Source organism: Salvelinus fontinalis, chromosome 2 (genome assembly GCF_029448725.1).
Source record: "Salvelinus fontinalis isolate EN_2023a chromosome 2, ASM2944872v1, whole genome shotgun sequence".
NCBI classification, from domain to species: domain Eukaryota; kingdom Metazoa; phylum Chordata; class Actinopteri; order Salmoniformes; family Salmonidae; genus Salvelinus; species Salvelinus fontinalis.
Window position 1 is genome coordinate 27,200,427 of NC_074666.1, and position 27,508 is coordinate 27,227,934.

Sequence of the window (27,508 nt, forward strand, 5' to 3'; positions counted from 1 at the left end):
TTTTCCTTTATCCAAATATCATCCTTATTTACAAAGACCTGATGAAAGTATCATTGTTGCCCCTTGGCCTCTGTGATTACCATATTTCTCCACTAGGCGGCTCTCTGGCTCCACGTGTCTGCGCCGCGCGTGACTCGGAACTACAGTGAAGGACTGCGGTCAGGTTATCCAACTCCACTGTCAAGCAAGGCTATCCCTGCTCGACTGAATTTGCGTGCAATAGCTTGATCGTCGTGGAGAAGTGGGAGAAAGCATCATTGGATGTCAGACAGCACAGTATTCCGTCGCAACTGCATCTTGCGCCCAGAGAAAACACTTTCCGTCAACGTTTACCATCGCCCCTTGGGTAAACAAATCATTGTTTTTGAATTTCGATAGTAGGAATGGGGTAGCTACTTCCTTTTCTAGCTGCAGATGTTGGCGTCCGCTCTTTGCCTGGTAAGGGTTGGGAGTTTACATTTCACACATCAAAAATGCTAGCTAGCAAAGCTAACGTAGCTTGCTAAAGCTAGCTCACTAGCTACATTTCAATGGCGCAAGTAACGTACCATACACCATTTCAAATTTCGTTTTTTGTTTTAAATACTTAAGTTATTCCATGTTAACTGTCCTGAATATTTTTTTTACAGGTTTGCATATTTCTGCTTGCAATTTCTGTTTATTAACTCGTCTTAGCTAGCTAGCAGATAACCAACCATCTAACTGTCACCTGAAGAGTGTTATGAGATGAAGTTGGCGACCTTTTGGTTATTCACTAGCCACACCGCTGGGTGCACCGCGGGCACGAGCAATCACAGTGCCATTTATCTTGTGCTGCTGACTTGCCCACCAGGCCCCAAGGGTCTCCTGACTCAGATGTCCATGGCTGGGGTCAATTCTATTTCAATGTCAGGTGCATGCCATCACCTATCATGTTATCTCTGGTCAGCTGATTTTTGTCATTTATTTTTTTCCCTATTATTGTATTGCATTATCGTAAAGCATTTTTGTGCATTATAGAATTTAATTGATTACAAATTATAATTTCTCCGGAGCTATATTACAGTATGGTTCTGGCTGTACCTTGTTAGTGCACAAGATCAGGGCATAATTTAAACGTAGTGTACTGTGCCGGCAAATGTGTGGAGAATAGGGGAATGTATTCAGACAGGATTGTGTCGAGGTACAGATCTGGGGAAGGGTACCAAAACATTTCTGCAGCATTGAAGATCATCAAGAACACAGTGGCCTCCATCATTCTTAAATGGATGAAGTTTGAAACCACCAAGACTCTTCCTAGAGCTGGCCGCCTGGCCAAACTGAGCAATTGGGGGAGAAGGGCCTTGGTGACCAAGAATCCTATGGTCACTCTGGCAGAGCTCTAGAGTTCCTCTGTGGAGATGGGAGAACCTTCCAGAAGGAAAACCATCTCTGCAGCACTCCAGCAACAAGGCCTTTATGGTAGAGTGGCAAGACGGAAGCCACTCCTCAGTAAAAGGCACATTACAGCCCGCTTGGAGTTTGCCAAAATGCACCTAAAGGACTCTCAGACCAAGAGAAACAAGATTCTCTGGTCTGATGAAACCAAGATTGAGCTATTTGGCCTGAATGCTAAGCGTCACAGCTGGAGGAAACCTGGGACCATCCCTACGGTGCAGCATGGTGGTGGCAGCATCATGCTGTGGGGATGTTTTTCAGTGGCAGGGACTGGGACTGGTCAGGATTGAGTGAAAGATGAACAGAGAAAAGTAAAGAGAACCTGCTCCTGAGCACTTAGGACCTCAGTCTCGGGCGAGGGTTCACCTTCCAACAGGACAATGACCCTAAGCACACAGGCAAGACGATGCATGAGTGGCTTCCGGACAAGTCTCTGAATGTCCTTGAGTGGCCCGGACTTGAACCCGTTCGAACATCTCTGGAGAGGCCTGAAAACAGCTGTGCAGCAACGCTCCCCATCCAACCTGACATAATTTGAGAGGATCTGTAGAGAAGATTGGGAGAAGATGGGTGTATCAAGCTTGTAGCGTCATACCCAAGAAGACTCAATGCTATAATTGCTGCCAAAGGTGCTTCAACAAAGTACTGAGTAAAAGGTCTGAATACTTATGTAAATGTGATATTTCAGTTTATTTTATTTTATAAATTAGCAAACATTTCTCAACCTGTTTTTGCTTTGTCATCATGGGGTGTTGTGTGTAGATTGATTGGTGAAAGCAATTTCATCATTTTTAGAATGAGGCTGTAACGTAACAATGTGGGAAAAGTTGAGGGGTCTGAACACTTCCCGAATGCACTGTATATAGAGAGAGTTAGGCCAGGTTTTAGAACGGCTGCCATTTTAGCACTCATATAGAACTTTATTTTTGAAATGTTGATGTAAGGGAGCGGTTGAAATTTTAGCAATTGTTACCCAGAGGAAAATGGGGGAGGTTCAGGCTTTTTCAATTTCAGTCAGAGGGAGGGTTTAGTATAACAAAAATTGTCCAGGGGAGGATCATGTTATTTGTAAAATATGAAATGTCAGTGTTTGTTACCATTTTGGAATTTACGTATGTCTACGTATGTCTAACTTTGGTGTACAACCCTTCTGCCCGGATGGGTGGGCATTTCACTTTTCCTATCCATTGGCTGTTTGATCAGTCTTTGTGCATGGCGTATCCAGAACAAGTATCTTGCGAATCAAACAGTGCTTGTAGTGATGAAGTAAGTGTTCAAAACAACTGGGAACTCGTAAATCTTCGACTTCAGTGTGTTCAAGACAACTAGGAACTCAGAATAACATTTGGGCCGACTGGGAAAATAATTTTGAACAGTAACAAGTAATTCAAAGTCAGAAGCTCTGGCATCTTTCTAGAGCTCAAACTTTTCCGACCTGAAGATCACTGAAGTCATGACTTGACCTCTTTTCCCAGTTGTCTTAAAACCACCAAGAAGCATGGCGTCGCAGAATTACACAGACTGTAACTTATGAAAACACTTTTCACAATAATGTAAGGGTTTCTTTACAATCTCTGTCTGCTGAAGAGATTAGAAAAGTTCAATGGAATTTTGGAGTCGAAAGGAGATGGTTCTTCAATGTGGACAAAGTGAATGGATGAAATCGGTTGTTGCAGGAGTTGCTACCGAATGGGGAAGACCACAGTCCATGTGGATGGCTCGGCTATCTGTATGCCTACGAGTTGTTCTCCTTTTTGAAGCAATATGTTTATCCTTGGCTGCCTGTCATTTCATATTTATCTTTTTTATATATACACTGCCGTTCAAAAGTTTGGAGCAAAGAGCAAAAGATTAATTATTAGGAATAATACTGCAGTGAATAGCCTATAGGCCTACACAATGAATTTACACACACACACACACACACACACACACGCGCGCACACACGTTCAAAAGTTTGGGGTCACTTAGAAATGTCCTTGTTTTTGAAAGAAAAGCACTTTTTTTGTCCTTTTTTAAAATAACATCAAATTGATCAGAAAAACATTGTAGACATTGATAATGTTGTAAATGACTATTGTAGCTGGAAATGGCTGATTTTAAAAATAAAAAAAAGTAATAGAATATCTACGTAGGCGTACAAAGGCCCATTTATCAGCAACCATCACTCCTGTGTTCCAAAGGCACGTTTTGTTAGCTAATCCAAGTTTATCATTTTAAAAGGCAAAAATCATTAGAAAACCATTTTGCAATTATGTTAGCACAGTTGAAAACTGTTGTTCTGATTTACAGAAGCAATAAAACTGGCCTGCTATAGACTAGTTGAGTAACTGGAGCATCAGCATTTGTGGGTTCGATTACAGGCTCAAAATGTCCAGAAACAAATACCTTTTTTCTGTCAGTCTATTCTTGTTCTGAAAAAGGAAGGCTATTTCATGCGGGAAGTTGCCAAGAAACTGAAGATCTCGTACAACGCTGTGTACTACTCCCTTCACAGAACAGCGCAAACTGGCTCTAACCAGAATAGAAAGAGTGGGAGGCCCCAATGCACAACTGAGCAAGAGGACAAGTACATTTGAGTGTCGAGTTTGAGAAACAGACGCCTCACAAGTCCTCAACTGGCAGCTTCATTAAATAGTACCTGCAAAACGCCAGTATCAACGTCTACAGTGAAGAGGCGACTCCAGGATGCTGGCTTTCTAGGCAGAGTTCCTTTGTCCAATGTCTGTGTTCTTTTGCCCATCTTAATCTTTTCTTTTTATTGGCCAGTCTGAGATATGGCTTTTTCTTTGCAACTCTGCCTAGAAGGCCAGCATCCCGGAGTCGCCTCTTCACTTACAACATTAACAATGTCTACACAGTATTTCTGATCAATTTGATGTTATTTTAATGGACAAAAAATGTGCTTTTCTTTCAAAATCAAGGACATTTCTAAGTGACCCCAAACTTTTGAACGTGTGTGTGTGTGTAAATTCATTGTGTAGGCCTATAGGCTATTCACTGCAGTATTATTCCTAATAATTCATCTTTTGCTCTTGGAGTCCCAGCTTGTACAGGTATTTTGTGCATTGTATTTACTACTACAGCTAGCTCTTGCTTGTTGACTGTAAAAAATATGTTTTTATTGATGAGTGAGAAAGTTAGACACATATCATATCCTGCCAAAAATGATAACCTCCCCAGTTATTGTAATGGTGAGAGGTTAGCATGTCTTGGGGGTATGATATTTGTGCGTCTGTACATTTCTCTCTCATCGTTATTCACTATTTATTCAGGAGTGTATGTAATCATGGTATCATCCACATTGATGTAGAAGTGTTTAGAAACATATTCTATTCTTATTCTACAATAAAAGTGACTCCAAAATGATAACAAATTATTTAGAATGCAACCAAAACAAACAGCAAATGCATTCAACACGTTTGTAGAGTCACAAGCTTGATGTAATCATTGCGTGCTAGGAATATGGGACTTTTGATATACTAAACTTTTGACTACTTCAATACACACAAGTGAATTTGTCACAATACCTTTGGTCCCCTAAAATGGAGGGACTATGTGCATAAACTGCTGTTATTTCTAAATGGTTCACCCAATATGGATGAAAATACCCTCAAATTAAAGTTGACAATCTGCACTTTAATCTCATAGTCATTGTATCATTGCTGGAGTACAAAGCCAGAACAACAAAAAATGTGTCACTGTCCCAATAATTACAGAGGACACTAATGGGTCTGGTAGGACTGTAGAGTGAAGGAAGTCTCCTCCCTGTGCTTGGCTGCCAGGGAGGCTGGGGTCCCGACAGAGAAGTGCCCTGGGGAGAGCTTTAGGATTGTTGTTGTGGAAAGTGTGACTACAAGGGCAAAAATGCTGTCCCCATTGTTTTCCTGAATATGGGAGAGCTAAGACTTTCCTGTGTGCGTGTTTTAAACCTCTCCAGGGAGAGAAGTGAACTTCTGCTCTCTATCTCTTTTGGCAGAAGGCCCAGAATATATGGACCTATCATGAATATTGGGCTTTTTCATCATAAGATCTTATTGGAAGTGAAGTGCTTTTATCACTCACTGGCACCGCAGACTGGTGCAAGGTCTTTGGAGTTAGGCTAATTTACGAAAATATGTCCTATTGGAGCCTCAGTTGCTTTCTTTCCTGTCTCTAGGCCTAAGTTAGAGGAAAAAGACAAAAGGCAGGGACATATTCAATGTCAGGGTAATCACATTTTGGTCCAGGCCTGAGCTCTAGCCTACACCTCAGTGTTAGACTGTGTGTTCACTTAGGGTTACAGTATTGTGTTAACTGAAAACAGACATGCAGTCCTTTGTGTAGGTGGACATAATCATTCTAAGAGAACTTATGACCGCTAGTCCGCTACTCATATCAAGGGCCAGTGCAGCTCTAGAAGCTGCTCAAATTGGCTTAATTTCAGAATGCTCCAGGGGATGGAGAGATTCTTATTCCTCCAGCACACAGTCCATTTCACCTGAACACCACAGTGATTTTGGCCAGTGATGAGAAGCCTCTGGTGCTGCAGGCTAGCACTTTTGAATGAAGAGGGCAGTAGCCTGGTCCCATGTTAGCTTGGCTTAGGCAATCCACTGCTATTAGGCCATTATTCTGTTGCTTTACACACTGTATTTCTCTGACAGGGATTTCGCTGCTCTCCAGGCCCGTCTTAATCAGGTTCCAAAAGTCTCTGAGGAATGATGGGAAGTTGTCAGCATGGAAAATGAGAATCTGAAAAATATAATTAGCAGCTTTTAACTCATGACAGTGATTGAATTCATCATAATTGGCTTTTGTAATTTTTGGGCATGCCATTTTTTTTGCAGATTAATATTATTTCATCATAGTTGTGGGTGTAAAATGAGGAAGTCTTATGCTACAGTAGCTATCCCAAGGGTAGCAGCATCAACTATCTGCACCTGCTTAGGGCAACAACATCAACAGTATCGGCCCATTCTACTATAATATAATAATATATGCAATTGTTTTGTTCCAAAGCATAATAGAGAGATGTATGTGGTCGTATACAAATGTAAGCGGGATTTGAAATTGTTATGTTTTAGTCAAATTGATCTGTTTGGGCTTCTTGCGGTCAATTTGCGGTCTACAATTATTTGTAGTTTATGTTCCGGCCCCCCAAGCCTCCGCTCAAGAAAAATTGGCCCGCAGCTGAATGTAGTTCATGATACCTGATACGGTGCATTTGGAAAGTTTTCAGACCCTTTGACTTTTTCCACATTTTGTTACATTATTCTAAAATTGATTAAATTATTTTGTTCCTCATCGATCTAAGAACAATATGCCATATTTTTGGGAGGCAAATGTATAAAACATTTAAAACAGAAATACCTTACACTACGTAAGTATTCCGACCCTTTGCTGTGAGATTTGAATTTGAGCTCATGTGCAGCCTGTTTCCATTGATCATCCAATGCATTTGGAAAATATTCAGATCCCTTTTTCCACATTGTTAAGTTACAGCTTTATTCTAAAATTGATGTTTCGACAACTTGATTGGAGTCCTGTGGTGAATTAAATTGATTGGGTATGATTTGGAAAGACACACACCTGTCTATATAAGGTGTTTTCTTTATTTGTTATAGTGAAGACATCACAACTAATGAAATAACACACATGGCATCATGTAGTAACCAAAAAAGGTGTTTTTAATATTTTAAATTCTTCAAAGTAGCCACCCTTTGCCTTGATGACAGCTTTGCACACTCTTGGCATTCTCTCAACCAACTTCACCTGGAATGCTTTTCCAACAGTCTTGAAGCTGTTCCCACATATGCTGAGCACTTGTTGGCTGCTTTTCGTTCACTCTGTGGTCCAACTCATCCCAAACCATCTCAACTGGGTTGAGTTCGTGTGATTGTAGAGGCCAGGTCATCTGATGCAGCACTCCATCACTATCCTTCTTGGTCAAATAGCCCTTACACAGCCTGAAGGTGTGTTGGGTCATTGTCCTGTTGAAAAACAAATGATAGTCCCACTAAGCACAAACCAGATGGCATGGCGTATCACTGCAGAATGCTGTGGTAGCCATGCTGGTTAAGTGTGCCTTGAATTCTAAAGAAATCACTGACAGTGTCACCAGCAAAATTCCATTACACCTTCTCCTCCATGCTTCACGGTGGGAACCACACATGCGGAGATCATCCATTCACCTACTCTGCGTCTCACAAAAACATGGCGGTTGGAACCAAAAATCGCAAATTTGGACTCATCAGACCAAAGGACAGATTTCCACCGGTCTAATGTCCATTGCTCGTGTTTCTTGGCCCAAGTCTCTTTTTATTTTTGGTGTCCTTTAGTAGTGTTTTCTTTGCAGCAATTTGACCATGAAGGCCTGATTGACGCAGTCTCCTCTGAACTGTTGATTTTGAGATGTGTCTGTTACTTGAACTCTGAAGCATTTATTTGGGCTGCAATCTGAGGTGCAGGTAACTCTAATGAACTTATCCTCTGCAGCAGAGGTGACTCTGGGTCTTCTTTTCCTGTGGCGGTCCTCATGAGAGCCAGTTTCATTAAAGCGCTTGATGGTTTTTGCGACTGCACTTGAAGATACTTTCAAGTTTGTGACATTTTCTGTATTGACTTACCTTCATGTCTTAAAGTAATGATTGACTGTCATTTCTCTTTTGTTTATTTGAACTGTTCTTGCCATAATATGGATTTGGTCGTTTACCAAATAAGGCTATCTTCTGTATACCACCCCTATCTTGTCACAACACAACTGATTGTTAAACTTTTAACAAGGCACACCTTCTAATTGCAATGCATTCAAGGAGATTACCTCAAGAAGCTGCTTGAGAGTGTGTTATTGCATAGGTTTGATGTCTTCACTGTAGAATAATAGTAAAAATAAAGAACAACATTGGAATGAGTAGGTGTGTCCAAACTTTTGACTGGTACTGTATGTACATTTATTTTTTCAGTATTCTTTTTTATACATTTGCTAAAAACCTGTTTTTGCTTTGTCATTATGGGCTATTGTGTATAGATTGATGAGAGAAAAAACAATTTAGTCAATTTTAGAATATGGTTGTAACGTAACAAAGCGTGGAAAAAGTCAAGGCGTCTGAATACTTTCCGAATGCACTGTATATGGCATTTACCTTTTTGCTTTGCATGAAGGTAAGACCGTTGTTTTCATCAAGTATGTTCACAGCTGTTCTGCGTCTTACATTTGTCTCTGGCTACTTGCACAAATCAGATTGACATTGCCTACGGCACCAGGCAGGAGGTTTGTTTTCCGTTTCCATTGCCATGGAACTGGGGTCTGACAGAATTTTAATTGTGTTGGCAATGATTAGAATGGTAGGGGTGTGTCATACTTCTATCGAGCTTTTCACTGCAGAAGAGGATGCCATACTGCAAATAACTTCATACATAGTGATACCAGGTAGTAATTGTCTTATGATATGATAACCTCGCTGCCTACAATGATATCTTAGCCTAGTCAGGAGAATTGAGGTTCCTGGAAGAGATCCCCTCTTTTCATATTGATTGGCTAAATCCAAAACATCTAGGCCTAGCTCGCCAAAGATAATAATATTTGTGTGTATCTAGCACCATATGTTGTGCATTGTCTCTTTCATCACAGATATTTATCAAACTGTCCTTTGCCTACTCCCAGTATCTGTAATCAGCTCAGGGCCTGACCAGCAGGCATTAGTTATGGGTGACGTAAGCAAGCCCTATGCTCTATGTAATTCACAAGGGCAAAGCAGTCCTCCCCTGGCTCCCGTATCGGTAAGCAGCTCCAGCTACGCAGCCTACATGAGGACAAAGAGCTGTGGTGGATTGTGGTGCTAAATATAGCTGGGCGCTAGGTACAGATTAGTGTTGAATAGTGAAAAGTGAGGGATCAGTGTGTGGGGAATATCATTCAGCCAGCTCGGCAATGATTGATATGACAACGTGGGCTCTCCCCCAGACAGCTCACTGGCTTCAATTGATGTCTGCCTGCAGGATGTTTGATAAGACCTATCCTATCCTAGAGAGGTATCTGGAAGAAGAGCATGACGAGTGATTCTACTTTGTGGATTGGTTGCTGTAAGTCAATCCTCTCAGTCAGTTTAGCATAGCATCAATTATGCTAAGGAGTAAGTGTTAATGTAAAGATAGGCTATGTCTTTTGTATGTTCAGACTCTTAGGTCTATGGCTTCTGCCAATCTGTATTCAGACCCCTTGACTTTTTCCAAATTTTGCTACGTTAACAGCTTTATTCTAAAATGGATTAAAAAAGAAATCCTCATCATTCTACACACCGCATAATGGCAAATCAAAAAGTATATATCTTTTTTTTTTGCAAATGTATAAAAAAAACAGATATTCCATTTACATACGTATTCAGGCCCTTAACTCAGTACTTTGTTGAAGCACCTTTTGGCAGCGATTACAGCCTCAAGTCTTCTTGGGTATGACGCTTCAAGCTTGGCAACCTTTATTTGGGGAGTTTCTCCCATTCTTCTCTGCAGATCCTCTCAAGCTCTGTCAGGTTGGATGGGGAGCATCGCTGCACAGCTATTTTTGAGTGGTCCAGGCTCACTCAAGGACATTCAGAGACTAGTCCCGAAGCCACTCCTGCATTGTCTTGGCTCTGTGCTTAAGGTCGTTGTCCTGTTGGAAGGTAAACCTCCGCCCCAGCCTGAGGTCCTGAGCGCTCGGGATCAGGTTTTTATCAAGGATCTTTCTGCTCCGTTCATCTTTCCTTCAATCTTGACTAGTCTTCCAGTCCATTCCGCTGAAAAATATCCTCACAACATGATGCTTCCACCACCGTGCTTCACCGTAGGGATGGTGCCAGGTTTCCTCCAGACGTGATGCTTGGCATTCAGGCCAAAGAGTTAAATCTTGGTTTCATCAGACCAGAGAATCTTGTTTCTCATGGTCTAAGAGTCCTTTAGGTGCCCTTTGGCAAACTCCAAGCAGGCTCATGTGCCTTTTACTGAAGAGTGTCTTCCGTCTGCCCACTCTACCATAAAGACCTGATTGATGGAGGGCTGTCCTGTAAGCTTCCCCCATCTCCACAGAGGAACTCTAGAGCCTTGTCAGTCAAAAAAATAAATAACAGTATGGGGATGAGGTAGATGAGGTAGGCTGTGCTATTTACAGATGAGCTGTGTACAGGTACAGTAATTGGGAAGCTGCTCTGACAGCTGATGCTTAAAGTTAGTGAGGGAGATATGAGTCTCCAGCTTCAGTCATTTTTGCAATTCATTCCAGTCATTGGCAGCAGAGAACTGGAAGGAAAGGCGGCCAAAGGATGCTTCATTGTAGGGATGGTGCCAGATTTCCTCCAGACGTGACGCTTGGCATTCAAGTCAAAGAGTTTAATCTTGGTTTCATCAGACCAGAGACAATCGGGTTCTTGGTCACCTACCTGACCAAGGCCCTTCTCCCCCGATTGCTCCGTTTGACCAGGCGGCCAGCTCTAAGAAGAGTCTTGGTGGTTCCAGACTTCTTCCATTTAAGAATGATGGAGGCCACCGTGTTCTTGGGGACCTTCAATGCTGCAGAAATATTTTGGTACAATTCCCCAGATCTGTACCTCGACACAATCCTGTCTCTGAGCTCTACAGACAATTCCTTTGACCTCAGTGCATTTCAGCGCAAAAACCAAAGCCATGTCAACTGTGAGACCTTATATAGACAGGTGTGTGCCTTTTCCAAATCATGTCCAATTAAATTAATTTACCACAGGTGGACTCCAATAAAGTTGTCGAAACATCCATTTTAGAATAAGGCTGTAACTTAACAATGTGGAAAAAGTCAAGGGATCTGAATATTTTCTGAATGCATTGTATGTTTGTGTCAGATCATATGGTGCGCCATGACATCTAGAAAATATGTTTTTGCAGAAACTCTTAGCAGCCAGACCATAGGACAGGGCAGAGCACTGTGATTCACAGGTTCGCGTCACACTTCCCCCATTTCATCCTGTGTGCTCCGTTCAAATGGCCTCCTACATTCATACAATATTTTGACTGTGTCCAGCTAGCTAATAATCACCCAAATGATAGCTACACAGTCCGGGAGCATCAAAAACAATGGATAGAGGACCATTTTTCTTTTGCACATTTTGAAGGCAAGGAAATATAACCAATTTATAGTGCGGCCCTCCGGACCTTGTTGAATGCTTAAAAATTTGCCCAAATTTGACACTGTCTAATGCCTGTTGACTGACTGTGATGAGGTGCTGCTGGGCTAGGCTGACTTCATAGTCACACTGCGCGGGCGTCACTGCTTTTGCGTCTGTGTGAAAAACTTCTGCATGGCTGTGCTGGTGTGGAGTGTTTTCATTCAGCTCTTGTGACCTGCTTAGGCGGTGCATGTAGTGGCCCTCTGGGTCATGGTGCAGTTGGCAGCGGGTGATGCCTCTAGCCCCTGCTCTGTCCTCTGCTGGCACTGGCTGACGCTTTTCTGGTGCCTGGGGACACAAGCATTGCTGTGGGAATGCGGACACCTAGGGTGACTGGGCTGGTGCAGGGTGTCGTTGTCGGGGAAGTAATGTTATCAGACAGCAACTCTGATTGAGACGGCCCCCAAGCTGAATTGTAACGGCATTTTGTGTGTGTGTGTGTCCCAGAAATGTATAGCCTTATCTTTTGATAGCTTTCTTGGACACACCTCGGCTATTTCTCGAGAGGAACATGTTAATTTCCACCGCTGCTCATTGTGATGCTCAGTCATGATGTCTGTCTGCTTCTCCACAACATGGCTGCTGTTCCTGACATTCTTCCTGTTCCCAACACTGCAGGTGCTGAAGGGATGCATGGGCTGGAAGTCCTAGGGCACTGCTAGCCCACCTCTGCTCAGAGAGAACGCAGCACTGTGTCCTCAACACACTGCCTGCCTGCCTGGGGAGACCAGCCATCACATCCTCACAGCATTGGATGCAGCTGGCTCAAAAACAGAGGAAGAACCGTGACCGGCTGTCTGTGGTGTTGTGATGATGAGGGGATAACGGGGCCGAGCGCTGAGGGCCCTGAGGTGGACTGGCACAGTTGAAGCAGCAGGGCAGGGTTAAGCCAGGGGAGGGGAGGCAGGCGGTGGGCGCCCACCGTCCAAGGACCAGGAGCCACCATTTCTCGGGTGGTGTTGCCGGCGCGGAAGAGGGGCGCCGTTCGGAGGTTGGAGGCTCTCTGGATGATGACCAGCCTCTTCCGCCGTCACAGCAACAGCAGTGGTAACCATGGTGACGTGGCGCCGCACGAGGAAAGCCCTGTTCCAGGCGAACTCAACAACAGTCGTGGGGGTGGGCGCACGGTGCGGCGTCTGGAGTTCAACCAGGCCATGGAGGACTTCAGGACCATGTTCCCCAGCATGGAACAGGAGGTGATAGAGTGTGTTCTGCGGGCCAACCACGGAGCCGTGGACTCCACCATCGACCAGCTGCTCCAGATGAGCCTAGACGGACACGGCTCTAACGACAGCTCTGACTCAGAGGACAGCCTTCCTCCTGAGGTACATCTAGGGGCTACTTGTATAGGAACTAGTGGGTAGCCCAGATTAAACTAAGTGAACACAACCTAAGACCGTCTGAGACTATAGCTTATCATGAAATGCATGTCAAAGTTGTCAGCTACTTTTTCACCCCATATTCATTCATACACCTTATTTCATTGTATTTATTTGTTTGCCTATTCAAACCAGATGGTTGCTCCTGGGGAGGGAAAAGTATTTGATGTTGCTTTTAATATGCGGTTGTAATGGATGACATGCATTTCTCTGGAGGTCACTGTGATTATACACTGCTATTGTGGACAGAAAGCTTTGATAGGCTGTCTAAAGCGGTTTTCAAAAACTTGCCAATACCCAGAGGTAGGCTATACACTGTATGCTCTATATGTGTTGACTGCTGTGAACAGCCAAGACAAACCATTCCTTTGGACATTCATGACCTTCCTTTGTACTGATGCATCAACTCTTTCTGAGTAGTAACAAGGTTGTATCAAGTGCCTTATTGGACTGCCAAGCTGTTCGCTTTGTATTTGATTAAATTACTGCAGGTCTCTCAATTCCAACCATATTTTGTGTTTTTATTAGCCTCAGTCCACTCTGGCTGTATTCCACCAGTGACACCATGCTCCACACAGGATATTATTGAACTTTGTTTAGTTTATTTCCCCCTATCACTCTGAATGACCTGAGAGAGAGGAGGAGATGTTTATCTTAATAAATGATGAAGAGCTGATCTTAGTACTTATAGTGGAGCGTGTTCTACCTCGCATGCTAGGCTGTTATTTGGAAAGTGAAGTTAATTTACATTGATTAAATACAGGATGAAAACCTGCTGCTTGAGGTTTGTAAAACAGCCCAATGAAAGCCCTCACATTGCCTCTTATTAAGGGCATAAAGGCTGAGCTGCATTTCCAATGAGCAGTTATAATACAGATTCATTATTCATTTCATCTGCTCTTTGAAGTGTTCATATGTGCCATCTGAATGGGCTGTCATGTCCTTTAGAACATTCTCAATGTCTCCCCTGACCTCTAACCTCTGACCTTGTAGATCCGGGCGAGGACGTTGGAGCCAGACAGCTCTGACGAGGAGCCCCCGCCGGTCTACTCCCCGCCCTCCTATGACATGCACATCTACGACAGGAAGTACCCAGACGAGGTCCTGCCCACAGCCTCACCACCTCCCAGGCAAGTGAAATGAAGTGAAGAGAAGAAAAGATAAGATAAGAGAGGGAGGGAAGGAAGGGGGAGGTCTCAGGGCTACCTGGCTGGCTCTGACCTCATTTCACTTAAAGGAGAATAATAGATGGTTGGGATAATGTGAATTAGTGAATACGTTTTCTCTGAAACCATACTTTACATGAGTGTTGAGATACATATTCTACTTTGGTGCTTTCTCTATATCTAATACATGATATGACTGGTCAGCGATTCATGCTGTGAGTGCTTTGAATGCTAAGAGGTTCATAATGCATTCAATGCTCCACCTGCTGTCTAATGAATGCTAGTGCAGCAGCTATGAAATCCATGCGAGGTACATGTTCTTAACTGTGCTCTAACTTGGGTAGATCTGTAGACCTAATACTAGTGATAGTTTTGTTATATGAACACAATGTTGTATATGTGTGCCAAGGAGAGAACCTTTCAGAAGAAAGAAACAGTTTATGTTAGATGGATCCTTTGAAGATGACCAACACAACATTTATTGATATTTACGGTTACAGAACGTAGCATCAATGGAACTAACAATATCATTTGCCATCTCTCTGCCAGCTTTGATGCCAGTCAAACTCCTCCCTGCCAGCCCCCTCCTTGTCCACCCCCTCCCGCCAGTCAATGGCAGGTTGGCAGTTACAGGAACTGGAACCCACCGTTACTAGGCAACCTCCCTGATGACTTCCTGCGGATCCTGCCTCAGCAGCTGGATAGTCTGCCAGTAGGTAGATTTATGGGTCAGCCTCTAATGGACCATTAACCCACACTGCCATTACTTACAGACTGCTGGCTGCCTGGCACTCTGCTCTGATGGCCAACTGGCTGGATAATTACCAGCCTCTGCAACGGGCTGCACGCTAAGGAAAATACAGTTTAGCTATTTATACAGAATCAGTTCCCTGGTAGTCTTCCAAAAATGAAGACACCACCCAAAAAACTAGATATTATTTTCAATTCATGGTGCAATTTTATAAAAAACGGAAGTATTTCCACATAGGACTTTGACATGTCTAACAGTGTTCTCTCTGGTCCCTCCCTGCAGCGCTCATACACCAGCCTAACGCAGAGTAGTCTGACCCAGCCCTCTTCCTCTTCATCCCTGTCGTCCATGACGCAGCAAGTTCAGCCGGGGACGGGGGCCAGGGCAGGCCAGGTTGGCATGGAGACTGAGCAGGAGAGGAAGCTGAAGCAGTACTTGGGAGATGAGCGCATCGCCCTCTTCCTGCAGAACGAGGAGTTTATGAGGGAGCTGCAGCGCAACCGCGAGTTCCTCATCGCCCTGGAGAGAGGTGTGTACACACACACGTCCAAGCACACACTCAGTAATACATCCTCACACTGATTATTTTCTGCAAAGTTTCCAAATGTTTTATACAGTACTAAGCGATGATATCACTATGCTTTCATCCCATTCAAGGTATGAAGAGTCATTAGAAGAAGGGTCTCTGTCATGGCAGTGCTTTTCTCTTAATTTTCACCACTTCTGTACTAGTAATGCATGAAGGAAGGCTTGCAGGTTGTCCTGCTACGTGCCTCTATGCCCATAACCCTATTGATGCTGAGACATCGGCTCTCTCTGTTTTAGATCGGCTGCAGTATGAGTCAAAGACATCCAAGTCCCATCATTCAACAGCTTTCATGGGGATGTCCACTCCAGGTAGATATCATTCATCTGCACTCCATAGCCTTCAGCTACATCCTAGTACTCTCGCTGTGAAAAGGTCCAGGTTTCATGTAGGCTCCTGCAGTGAAATGCCTTAGTTTAAAGGCACACAGAGGAAGTGTGACTCGGTGTGCATCTCACTCGTTGTTTATCAATCAATCACTCAATCAAATGTATTCATTTTTTAATTTTTACATTAGCCATCAGCCATTTTTTTATTTTTACATCAGCCAATGTCACAAGGTGCTGTACAGAAACCCAGCCTAAAACCCCAAACAGCAAGCAATGCAGATGTAGAAGCACATGTCTCTGTGTGCGTCTTATCATGTCTTGATGTGTGTGTCTTTCTCTGTTCTTGCGCGTCTCTGTGGGGTCTATTTCACGCTGCTTGTTTGTGTTCTAGGAGATAATTGTGCCTCAGGCTCTGGGGAGGCCTGCACCAATGTTACAGACGATGCCTTGTTCCGTGACAAACTCAAGCACATGGGCAAATGTAAGAACACTCCCAATCTCTGGCTTGCTCTCTGGGGTATAACTAAATATTTTTCTCAATTTATGTGTCTCTCTGTCGCTCCCAAATTCCAAATGTTATCAGAACTTTCCACGTTGGGAATGTCCAGTTAGCATGAAATGGTTCTAGGAGGTTCTAGCAGTGCATGGAACTGGAAATGAGGGATGGTGTCTATATACAGCAAGGTCATTATTAGAAATCAACATACATTTGTAGGACATTACCCTCTTAAAGTTGGTGCTCCAGAAAGGTATACAGTAGTAAAAGTCTCCACCGTTCCTGCTCTTTAAAAATGCAATTAAGATATTAAGAATAAAATGTTTTCTGAAATATATAATTATGTGTTGATGGACATATGCTTTCTCAAATCCAATCAGTCAAATTAATTAAAACAAACTCAGCCCAAACTGTTAAATTTGTATTCACTTAACCAATTGTCTGTTTTCTCTCCACTTTCTATTTGATCCTGTAATCCTCCACAGCTACACGGAAGAAGCTTTTTGAAGTCGCTAGCGCTTTCTCTGAAAAGACCAGAAGAAGAAAAACAAAAAGGAGAGCCCTCTTGAAACACAATTCGTATCCTTCCACTTCACTAGTGGTCCCGTACCCCACCCATCACCTCTCCCTCCTCTCCCTGACAGGCCTCCATTGTCCAATGGTTCTTTTGTCCTTGCCAGAAGTGACCTTGAGCTTCAATTGAACTGAACAGATGCGCTTGCATTGTAAAGATGTAATTAACTATCCCTGAGAGACATCCCTGTATGTTGATGAGTGGCTGTAATATCTGCCTTTGTTTCTGATGTATGTGGGTTTGAATTCCAGGGAATGTCCCATTTAGTATCCATTTTGGCTTTATTAGGGCTTTGCTGAATTAGGAGGTCCTCTCATGGCCTTGACTCTGGTCCCGCAGGCTTAGTATTATGTTTAAACCACTGCCAGTCCTCTTAACATTCTCTATCAGACTGGGTAATGCTGCCTCCACTGCCAACCTCTTGGATGACGAAGATGCCGGACACCTGAGTGGTACGTTTATCGATGTTTTAATATCATTCCAGTGAAGAAACTTCATTGAATGCTATGAGACATTGATTGGTCGATTGTTTCATTTAGGCCTAGTCCAATTGTAAGTGGGGAGATGAATGTGGACCACATGCTTATTTGTATGAACTATGTGTCTGTACAGAAAAGGACAGCCAACTTAAGAGACCAGGCCCTCAGGAAGAGGAGGTGCCCCAGCAGGAAGTGTTGTCATGGTGAGAGAGCAGTAACCATCCACAAAAAACATGCCTTAAACTGTACATTTGTATGTTTTGGATTTCCTCAACTAACATTTATCTTACCTATTTCTCTGATAGATTTCTCATATAGTTTCTTCTGTGACAATGGAAGAACAACATGGTTCACACTACACCTCTGGACCTGAACCAGACCGTCCGAACTCCCATGGAATATTGTTGCCTTTAGATGCTCTTCAGGACTGGGAAATTTTAAGTCGTAGGTCCAACATGACTGATTTGGAAGTCAGAGCAATTCTTCAACCAATGAGATGTTAGCTAGCAAAATGAGCTAGCTAATATTGCAAATGATAAAGTTAGCTAGCTTGCTTAGCTATTATCCACATTGATAAGTTTGACGGCATCAAAGGTGATCGGTCAGTGATGAAACGTCACAACTCTTAAATTGGGTATCATCTCCATTTCCGACTTTCCCACTACGAATTCCAAATTGGGAGGGTCGTTCAAGTGCTTATTTCCCATTCGAAACATTGTATTTCCCAATTCCGAGTAGCATTTGAAGGCAGTCTTTTGATTTCTTGTTTCAGAAATCAACAAACTGGCTAGTTAGATGCTTTTTTGTATGATTTAAATTACATTTTAATATAATATATATATTGTTATTGATGGTGAATATTAATAATGTTATGATTTTATTTTAATATATTACTCATTTTGAATTATTCCTGATAATATCTGGGTGATACAGTGAAAGCTGGAGTTGTAATTCCGATACGACTCAGGAGTCTAGTGCATTTTACTTGCATATGAATGGATTTGAACATATTTATACTGAACAAAAATATAAACGCAACAATTTCAGAGGTTTTGCTGAGTTACAGTTCATATCAGGAAATCAGTCAGTTGAAGTAAATAAATTAGGCCCAGATCTATGGATTTCACATGGGCAGGGGTGCAGCCATGAGTGGGCCTTGGAGGGCATAGGCCCACCCACTGAGTACCCAGGCCCACCCACTGGGGAGAATGAGTTGTTCCCCACACAAGGGCTTTATTACAGACAGAAATACTCCTCAGCATCTCCCCACACATCCCCTCAGACGATCTTGCAGGTGAAGAAGCTGGATGTGGAGGTCCTGGGTTGGCCTGGTTACACGTAGTCTGCGGTTGTGAGGTCGGTTGGACGTACTGCCAAATTCTCTAAAACAACATTGGTGGATGCTTATGGTAGAGAAAGGAACATTCTCTGGCAACAACTCTGTTGGACATTCCTGCAGTCAGCATGCCAATTACACTCTCCCTCAACTTGAGAGACAGCTGTGGAATTGTGTTGCTTAACAAAACTGCACATTTTAAAGTGGCCTTTTATTGTCCCCAGCACAAGGTGTAATGATCTTGCTGTTTAATCAGCTTCTTGATATGCCACACCTTATATTGGCAAAATGTTCACTAACAGGGATGTAAACAAATTTGTGTACAACATTTTAGAGAAATAAGCTTTTTGTACTTGTGGAATATGTCTGGGATCTTTTATTTCAGCTCATGAAACATGGGACCAACACTTTACATGTTGCGTGATATATTTTTGTTCAGTATAGCTCGGTACCATTCAAGTCAATTTCTGACCCCATGTGAGTTTGTGTGTGTGGAAGAAAATATTGTTATATTTTATTCTTACCCCAATGCAACCATATTCTGAATCTGATATTATAATCTCTCCAAAAATAGTCTGCCTTGAGGTCCAATTTTAAGGTCCAGATAGGCTAATTCTTCCTGTTGGTCTATAGTATCTTCCCAGAGATGACCTATGTAGGTGAATACTGTTTCCAGTGTAACAAGAGAGCACTGGTTTGAATCAGAATCGGGACCATCAGTGTAACAGTAGCCATGTGGCTAGGGTTTCCTCCTTTAGCATGCATACACCTATTTACTCAGTAAATCATTTATGTACTGTTTCTCATACAACTTTATAGTACAGTATTTGATACACTATGAATTTTCTTCTTCTGTTTGTGGCTTCTACATCTTTGTTGCTAACAGAAGAGAAGTTTGATCTTAAATTGAGGATTTATTCCCGAATTTCACTCTGCTTGCTATTTTCATATTTTACCATGTGTTCTTGCCGGTGACTGTCTCTTCCATGCCTCTGAGGACACTACACCCCCATTGCAGCTCAGTTTTACTAAAATCATTTGTTTTTGTTATGTAGAGAATAAATTATTTACATTTTATTTGAAGATAATAGTTAATTCTTGTCTTGTTTGTAGATGCTTAGGAAAGGAATCTCATGACTGTATCACAATGATTCACTGGCTTTATGTGATCCTGCTGTAAATGAGACCTATAAGAGTTGATAGAAGTTTTTTTATTTTGAGTACCATCATTTTTTTAAATTGAGAATACCAGTACTTCCTGATAATATTCACGCTGGTTTAGACTGTATGTATCTGCATCACTTAGCTATGTATTTAGCTAGATGTGTATAAATTGAAATGGTTTGAATGATTTATGATCTTGGGGAAATCATTGCCATAAACTATGTAGATATATGTACTGTAGTTAGTAAGAAAATAATCAATGCTCAGGGAATCTTACTCACACACCATTTTCTTGTCGTGTTCGACCCTCTTCTCCGCCATTTTCTCCCCAACTGATTAAACACAGCTAAAATGTTTCTGATATTTATATTCTGCAGTGTTCCATGGCCTACTATGCTATAATACTTGTGGGTGGAGTTTTGGACCAATTATAATTGGTTTGGTACTGCATTCTCTGGCTATACTAGAGAGAGAAGATGGCACTCTATTGGCCTTTGTGGAATACATCAATTCAGTACAAATGGCAAGACTTTTCAATATCAATCCTATCCTTTAGAAAATACTGTTTTAGCAAATGTAGTTTAGACTACAATTGCTTCTTATCATCAGACCACAAACTTAATCTGTCACCCTGTCTAGTTGTAGTTTACCTCCACTTTTACGAAAGGGAACCTGTAAATGAACCTTTAAGATTATAGATTGTTTTACACTGAAATAGGATATGGACCAAAAAAACAAAACTAGAGGGTGACTTGTTCTTAGGTGCGTAAGCATTTCATTTCAGTCTGAACATTTTCTTTATCTGGGTTTGTGTGATGGATGAAATATTCTGTTGTCCTGTGTGTTGGTTAGGGGGCACCTGAGACTTGGTATATTTATATTGTCTTCCATGTTACCTTAGGTCCCTCCAAAGGATTTTGTGTTACATGAATGTACAGTATAGAGCCAATGTTGATTAAAACATTAACCATTTACAGTGCTCCTCTTTGGGCTTGTTATTTGAATGACTCACCATCACCCAATCAAAAGACAGAATTTATCTTTGTGAAAGTCTCATACTGTATTCCTCTATTTTTCTATTTGAAAAAGCATACATGCTAGAAACCTATCATCAAATTACATTACAACTCATGTTATCAAATGCAGGTTAAAGAAAGAAGAAATGCTAATGCTTTTTGATGACTTGTACAATGTATTTCTATCTGTAAGAGAAATGCTGGTATAGATATTGAGAAATGATGTAATCTAGTATACATGTAGTATGATATCTTACTACTCAACCCAATCCAAAAATAGCTATTAAAAAAATCTCTTTCAGGATAACTTCTTAAGCAAATATTTTCTTGTACTGCATTTTCTTTGCTACTTGAATAATACAGTTGTTGTACTCTGTGTTCATGGTCTTTATTGTGTGCCAGAGTTTAACTCCACATATAGCATGTCCTACTAATTGCTCTATTTAATGTGTTTGTATGTGGCAGTGTGTGTCCTCCCATGTGCCTTCATTTAAAGAGTTCCCAGGAAGTGACATCAACCCACTGACTGAGCACTGCCACTGATGTCATTTCACAGCACTTAATTTTAGAACATGTTTACTTACTCCTATCTTAGATATGGTATGTAAGACATGACAAAACAGAAATTAAAGTGGTGTGTTCTTTCATGCCTGGTACAAAGTAATTACACAGGGTATTGATCCAAAATATGCCTAAGGAATGTTAACGGTTGCAATTTCATTGTTTCTCTTGTCCTATGCATTTCATGACTTGATTAGGACTATAAGTGATAGTAGTCAATGCTGCTCAGTGAAATGATTCAATATCACTGCCTGAACTTTTTTGATCACGAGAGGAGTTTGGACCGGGTCCTAACTGCAAACCTACTTTGTCCACTAGATGGTGTTCTTCACAAATGTATTCCACTTTATTGCATCTGCATCCCATGCTTAGTTTTTTTCCTCTCATTGCCTCTGTTTCAGATAGTATGACACACCAGTGTTTTCTCTTGTTGTCCTGATCATCTCTACCATAGTATCTTGATTATCCTTGCTTGCCGCCTCTGTTTTGTAGTTCAGTCCTTTATTCCTCCCTTGCTGTCAGTCTTTCTCCGTTTATGCATGGCCTCCCTCTGTAGTCATTGCCACCCCTATCCTGAAGGGGGCTCCAGCCTGTATGTGTTGTAGTGGTAGACAGGCAGGCAGGGATGGTTGTGGCTGCATGACATGCGTGTTGGGATGAATAAACCTGGCATGCCTTTAACCTGCTAATTGCATGGCGACTGTAGATAGATGAAAGCTCAAAGTCTGGCTGACTACGCTGCTCCTCAGATCATGCCTGGGTCTGGTCTCCCCCTCCCTGTCCAAGGATTGGGATGTTTAATGCCACGTTTTACATAGACTGTTTTGTCTGAACATCACACTCAAGACTTGACAATCTAACTAACCATTTCTAGTGTACTTGTTTGAACATCGTCAATGCAATATAAAGGCCCTGTAAGGACAATGCAGACAGTGGTGGTACATTATGAATGCAATTGTTTCAGTGCAGCAGTCCTTCCAGGCAGGCTGTGTTTTTAGCAGGTTGACGTTTATTGTCATTCATTTTGTCCTGGAGGCAGAACTGAGTGATTTCCACTAGATGGGCCAGATGTTAAGTCAAAGTTGTCTGTATCGTAAAAATGTATGAAAACAAAAATGTACTTTTGGTCTTAATTTAAGATTAGGGTTAGCAGTGTGGTTTTGTTTGGGTTAAAATCTGATTTTAAGACTTTGTGGCTGTGCCAGATATTCATGACAATAAATACCAACCTCTGTGTTTTTATGAAGCAGCACTCCCACTGTCTAACTTGACCCTCCCTGGTCTCATCCTCCCTCCTCAGACCTGCAGGGTTGGCTCAGGAGATCCCCTGGCACGAAAGGACACGCAATCAGATTGTCCACAATCCAATTTGATCTGATGCACCGCTTCCTGGGAGACTTGCTCCTATGGTCTACACTAAAATGCAGCAGCCTGGCCGGCCAATGAGGTTGCAGTACAAACAGCTTAAGAGGCCGCTGGGCCGGGTGGCATGGCAAAGGATGTGTGTGTCTATCCTCAGCTTAGCAAGCCTTGTCAACAAGCTGACAAGTGCCTTCATCCCTCCCCCACTCGATTGCTGTAAGCTTTCCTGTAAATTAGGCCTTGCTGAATTTGGGGGAATTCTAATTTCATGAAATAAATTTGCTTGCCTTGATGCTCTCTGGGCCTTACACTTGGCAAGACTGTAACAAGCTCAGTCCAATACGCAAGAAAGAAGGGGAGCACGTTTCTGGAAATGGAACTTAGTTTTTGAGTGTGTAGGTGACGTAAAAGGCGGCAGAGTCACCTGAGTCAAAGCCAGGACACACGTTGATTTCACTCAGTGTGTCTCTAGACTTCAGCATTGCTATGTGGCACTTAGCAAGAGGAGGGCAGTCACACACCTCAAAGGTGAGAGTGGGACCTTAGAGGGGGTTACCTTGTTATCTGCATTTTAAGATATTACTTTAAAAAGATGAGTATCAGAATGTCTGCCTACTAATTAGAGTTAGTTGTATGGCAAAATAGATTATTTTGTGCGATTTCTCTTGATGTACTGAGTGTGGAGTGAAGCATGCTCCTTCAGGTGCTTTGCAGGACAGGTCTCACTCAGAAGGGCTTACATGCACCAGACTAGAAGCTCAAACTTCTCTGATCCTTAGCCTTGTACCCCTCCATCTGTCATTATCTCTCTCGGCTCCTTATGGTCTGAGTGCTGATGAGGCCAGCTCTCTTCCGGCCCTGTGGACAGGTTGCCAATAGAGAGGATCTTACTCAGAGTTAACATAACATTATGGAGTAAACCCTGCACCCTGAGATGGGATGCAGGCAGAACATGTGAGGAAAGCAAGGCCTTGCTCATAGTGCTGCGTCAGAGCCAGGAGAGGAGGACTCCAGGGACTCATCACATGTACTTACAGATCCAGAGTGAACAACGATCCACAATGATTCTCTCCACAATGCTGTTTGTTCTAATTCTGCAGTTAAAGCATGTCAAGTTCACAGGTTGTGGAGTATTGTGATATTGTTCGAATATGACTAGGTAGTTCACTGCAGTGGATCTCGGCATCATCCCTTATTCTCTGGAGCGACATATTTCAACTCAAATTGATTTTGTGTGTGTGTGTGAGAGAGAGAGAGCGGTGCCCAGCCATAGTGAAGGACTTCGTTTCCCAAACTGCAACGCGTCCCATGATGTTTCCAACAGCTGACAGACGGTGAAAGCCTGGGCGAGAGCTGTCAGGGAGGGAGAGATCTGAGTCTCCGCGTAACGGGCAGAATACACAACCCGAGCACTGTTGGACTTTGGATTGCTTTGAACCAGGATATTGATATCGAGCTATTTTTATTGCTTTGTCCGAATTTTGAGACATTTAAGTTCAATAATATTGCGTCGTTGGTGCATGTGCATTTGAACATTTACAGTTTGCATCTACCCCCTAAACCCGTGCCCAATGCCGAGGAATGGATAGTGTGTCTGAGAAAGGTGGAAAGATGGTCGAGAGTGATGAGCAGTCGGAGAGGGATAGTGGCGGTGGCGCAGCGATGGCAGCTCTACACCAATGCGAACTCATCCAGAACATGATTGAAATCTCCATATCCAGTTTACAGGGGCTCCGGACGAAATGCGCGGCGTCCAACGACCTCACACAGCAAGAGATACGTACTTTAGAGGTAATTAACTACTGAACACGGATAAATACTGCGGTCCAAACTGCGGAGTCATGTATGTTCAGCTCAGTTCTGGGCTGCAGCTCTTTGGTGTCTGTATGCGAGGCGCCCCATCAGTTTCCTTTTGCACAATACACTGCAGCTGTATTGCGCGATGCTATGCATGATTATTTAAAGAATAATCGTATGTTTACACATACTATATATACTGTGACTTCCCACATAGGCTAGGCTATTGATATGCTATAAATAGACTTGTCACTGACGTTTATCTGGTTATTATTGTGACCTCTTTCTGTAGGTTAAATATTTGTCTGGAACCCCGGATATTTTGCAGCAATGTAACGTTAGCTGATGGTGCAGTTGAAATCAAACGGGCCAAATTCCTCATATCAATCTCATGATGGCATTGTCTTCCTCTTTTTATTTTCATTATATTATTGGTCACTATTCCGCATTTCTGCATCAGACAAGCCAAGCTTGGGTACAAGACAAAATGCAGAATTAAATGGCAGAGCGTTTCTCGGCAATGGTAAACACCCCTCATGCCAATAATCCTGATCGATTCCCCGACCATAACTCTGAGCCAATTAAGGCCAAGGTGTCGATATTGACAGTGTTCACTGAATTAAATGGCAGAGCATTGCGTTCCGTGCACCTGTCTGTGGATCCAAATGATTTTCAGTCGTGTCGGGGATGACTTGGTTAGCATGTGTAAACAATTCTGATGAACCAACCAGGGGTTAAATTGTGCATAGGGTGATGGCCTACGTATAGGCTCCGGTCTTTAGGCCTATAATATGGTAGCGTGCTCTAGTTTACTGTAGTATGCACTGGGAAAATATTATCATAAGAATAATAGAATAGGGAAATTGTATTATACAGAAATATCATGTTTGTGGGTTTAGATAGGTGAGAATACTGTCGTGACATTGGTCCGGCCTGCATTCAGTCACCAACACACACAAATATATATTGTATAAATCTAGCCATACTCTGCATGCAAATTAAATAAAATACTGATATCAGTGATATATGCATGATCTAAACATCTGAATACGATTTTCAGGTTGGTGTTTGAATTTGAGGGAAGCACATGCTACTACTCTTCCACTCCAGATTGAGATCACTTAATTGGTCAATTGCACAAAAGGTCCAAATCAAATTTGACTTTCACTTTTAACCCAACCCTTCCGAAAGACACGCATACATATACTCAGTGGCCAGTTTATTAGGTACACCACCTGTTAACAAAAATAGTTTGCTCCTACAGACAGTGAATCGCGTGGCCCTGGCTTCTTATATAAAGCAGGCAGATGGGCATTGAGGCATTCAGTTACTGTTCGATTGAACGTTAGAATGGGCAAAACAAGTGACCTAAGCGACTTTGAGCGTGGTATGGTCGTCAGTGTCAGGCGTGGCAGTTCCAGTATCTCAGAAACGGCCGGTCTCCTGGGTTTTTCATGCATGACAGTGTCTAGTGTTCACCGAGAATGGTGCGATCAACAAACAAACATCCAGTCAGCGGCAGTCCTGTGAGCCAAAACAGCTAGTTGATGAGAGGTTGAAGGAGAATGGCAAGAATCATGCAACTAACAGGCGGCCCACAAACAGGCAAATACTGGCGCAGTAAAACAGTGGTGTGCACAACGATATCTTGGAACGCACAATTCGTCGATCCTTGTTACGGATGGGCTATTGCAGCAGACGACCACACCTTTTACCACTCCTATCAGCTAAAAACAAGAAGAGGCACCAGTGGGCACGTGATCACAAACACTGGACAATTGAGGAGTGGAAAAACATTGCCTGGTCCAACAAATCCCGGTTCCTGTGGCGTCATGCATGAGTCCATGGCCCCATTCTACCTGGTGTCAACGGTACGGACTAGTGGTGGTGGTGTAATGGTATGGGGAATGTTTTCCTTACACATGTTAGGTCCCTTTACCAATTGGGCAACATTTCATTGCGATATCCCATCTGGTTTGGGCTTAGTGGGACTATCATTTGTTTTTCAACAGGACAATGACCCAATACACCTCCAGGCTGTGTAAGGGCTATTTGACCAAGAAGGAGAGTGATGGAGTGCTGCATCAGATGACCTGGCCTCCACAATCACACGAACTCAACCCAATTGAGATGGTTTGGGATGAGTTATACCGCAGAGTGAAGGAAAAGCAGCCAACAAGTGCTCAGCATATGTGGAAACTCTTTCAAGACTGTTGGAAAAGCATTGCAGGTGAAGCTGGTTAAGAGAATTCCAAGAGTGTGCAAAGCTGTCATCAAGGCAAAGGGTGGCTACTTAGAAGAATCTAAAATATGTTTTGATTTGTTTATCACTTTTTTGGCTACTACATGATTCCAAATGTGTTATTTCATAGTTTTGATGTCTTCACTGTTATTCTACAATGTAGAAAATAGTAAAAAATAAAGAGAAACCTTGGAATGGTGAGGTACATATACAGGTTTTTGGAGAATTGCGGGGGCTGCCACACTTGGCGTCTGGGGAGCTGTTGTCATGGGAGGTTAAGTGCCTTGCTCAATGGCACAACGGCAGCCAATGGCATCTAAGATTTGATACCAGCAAATCTCTGGTTGCCAGCTCACTTCCTGGAAGATTTTCCATTTCTGGCTCGCATCTCTAACTGCTAAGCTACCTGCCGCCCCAGATGTTTTTGAATAGTGCAGTTACTTTTCGTAGTTCTTCAACATTTGAGTTGTTAAAAGGCTGGGTCTATTTGAGTGGTTATTGGACTGAATCACTAGTTCTCATTAACCTGTTTCAGGACAAAGAAAGACCTCAAGTAGGTGTTAGAAATAGAAAACAATGAGTGGGTGATATATGCTTTCTACAGTAGGCCTATCACTGCACCATTCAAACTGCCACTTTCATTTCTTCCTTCACTCTGGGCCAGGCTTCCTGTTCATTCAGGATTCACTGGTAAGGGCTC

At 42.6% G+C, this 27,508-nt stretch overlaps 2 protein-coding genes across 5 annotated transcripts in view; both read left to right on the plus strand.

The window, feature by feature from the left end:
- The first annotated feature begins 138 nt into the window (after nucleotides 1-138).
- LOC129815461 (CUE domain-containing protein 1-like) lies at nucleotides 139-21,222 on the plus strand. Of its 2 annotated transcripts, none has more exons than XM_055869334.1 (11): nucleotides 139-438; nucleotides 12,189-12,895; nucleotides 13,943-14,079; nucleotides 14,665-14,827; nucleotides 15,149-15,395; nucleotides 15,692-15,763; nucleotides 16,173-16,262; nucleotides 16,763-16,856; nucleotides 17,242-17,303; nucleotides 17,464-17,533; nucleotides 17,636-21,222. In XM_055869334.1, coding segments are annotated over exons 2-11 (1,254 nt in total). In that variant the 5' UTR covers nucleotides 139-438; nucleotides 12,189-12,577; the 3' UTR covers nucleotides 17,637-21,222. The 2 variants fall into 2 exon arrangements, with proteins under 2 accessions (XP_055725309.1, XP_055725316.1); XM_055869341.1 differs by having other exon boundaries at nucleotides 139-346.
- Nucleotides 21,223-24,069: 2,847 nt separating this feature from the next.
- LOC129815425 (kinase suppressor of Ras 1-like) overlaps nucleotides 24,070-27,508 on the plus strand; it is a 34,799-nt gene continuing 31,360 nt past the window's right edge. For all 3 annotated transcript variants that reach the window (XM_055869248.1, XM_055869259.1, XM_055869267.1), the window contains exon 1: nucleotides 24,070-24,560. In XM_055869248.1, the coding sequence (XP_055725223.1) occupies nucleotides 24,351-24,560 (210 nt within the window). In that variant the 5' untranslated portion in view covers nucleotides 24,070-24,350. The remainder of the gene's footprint in view (nucleotides 24,561-27,508) is intronic.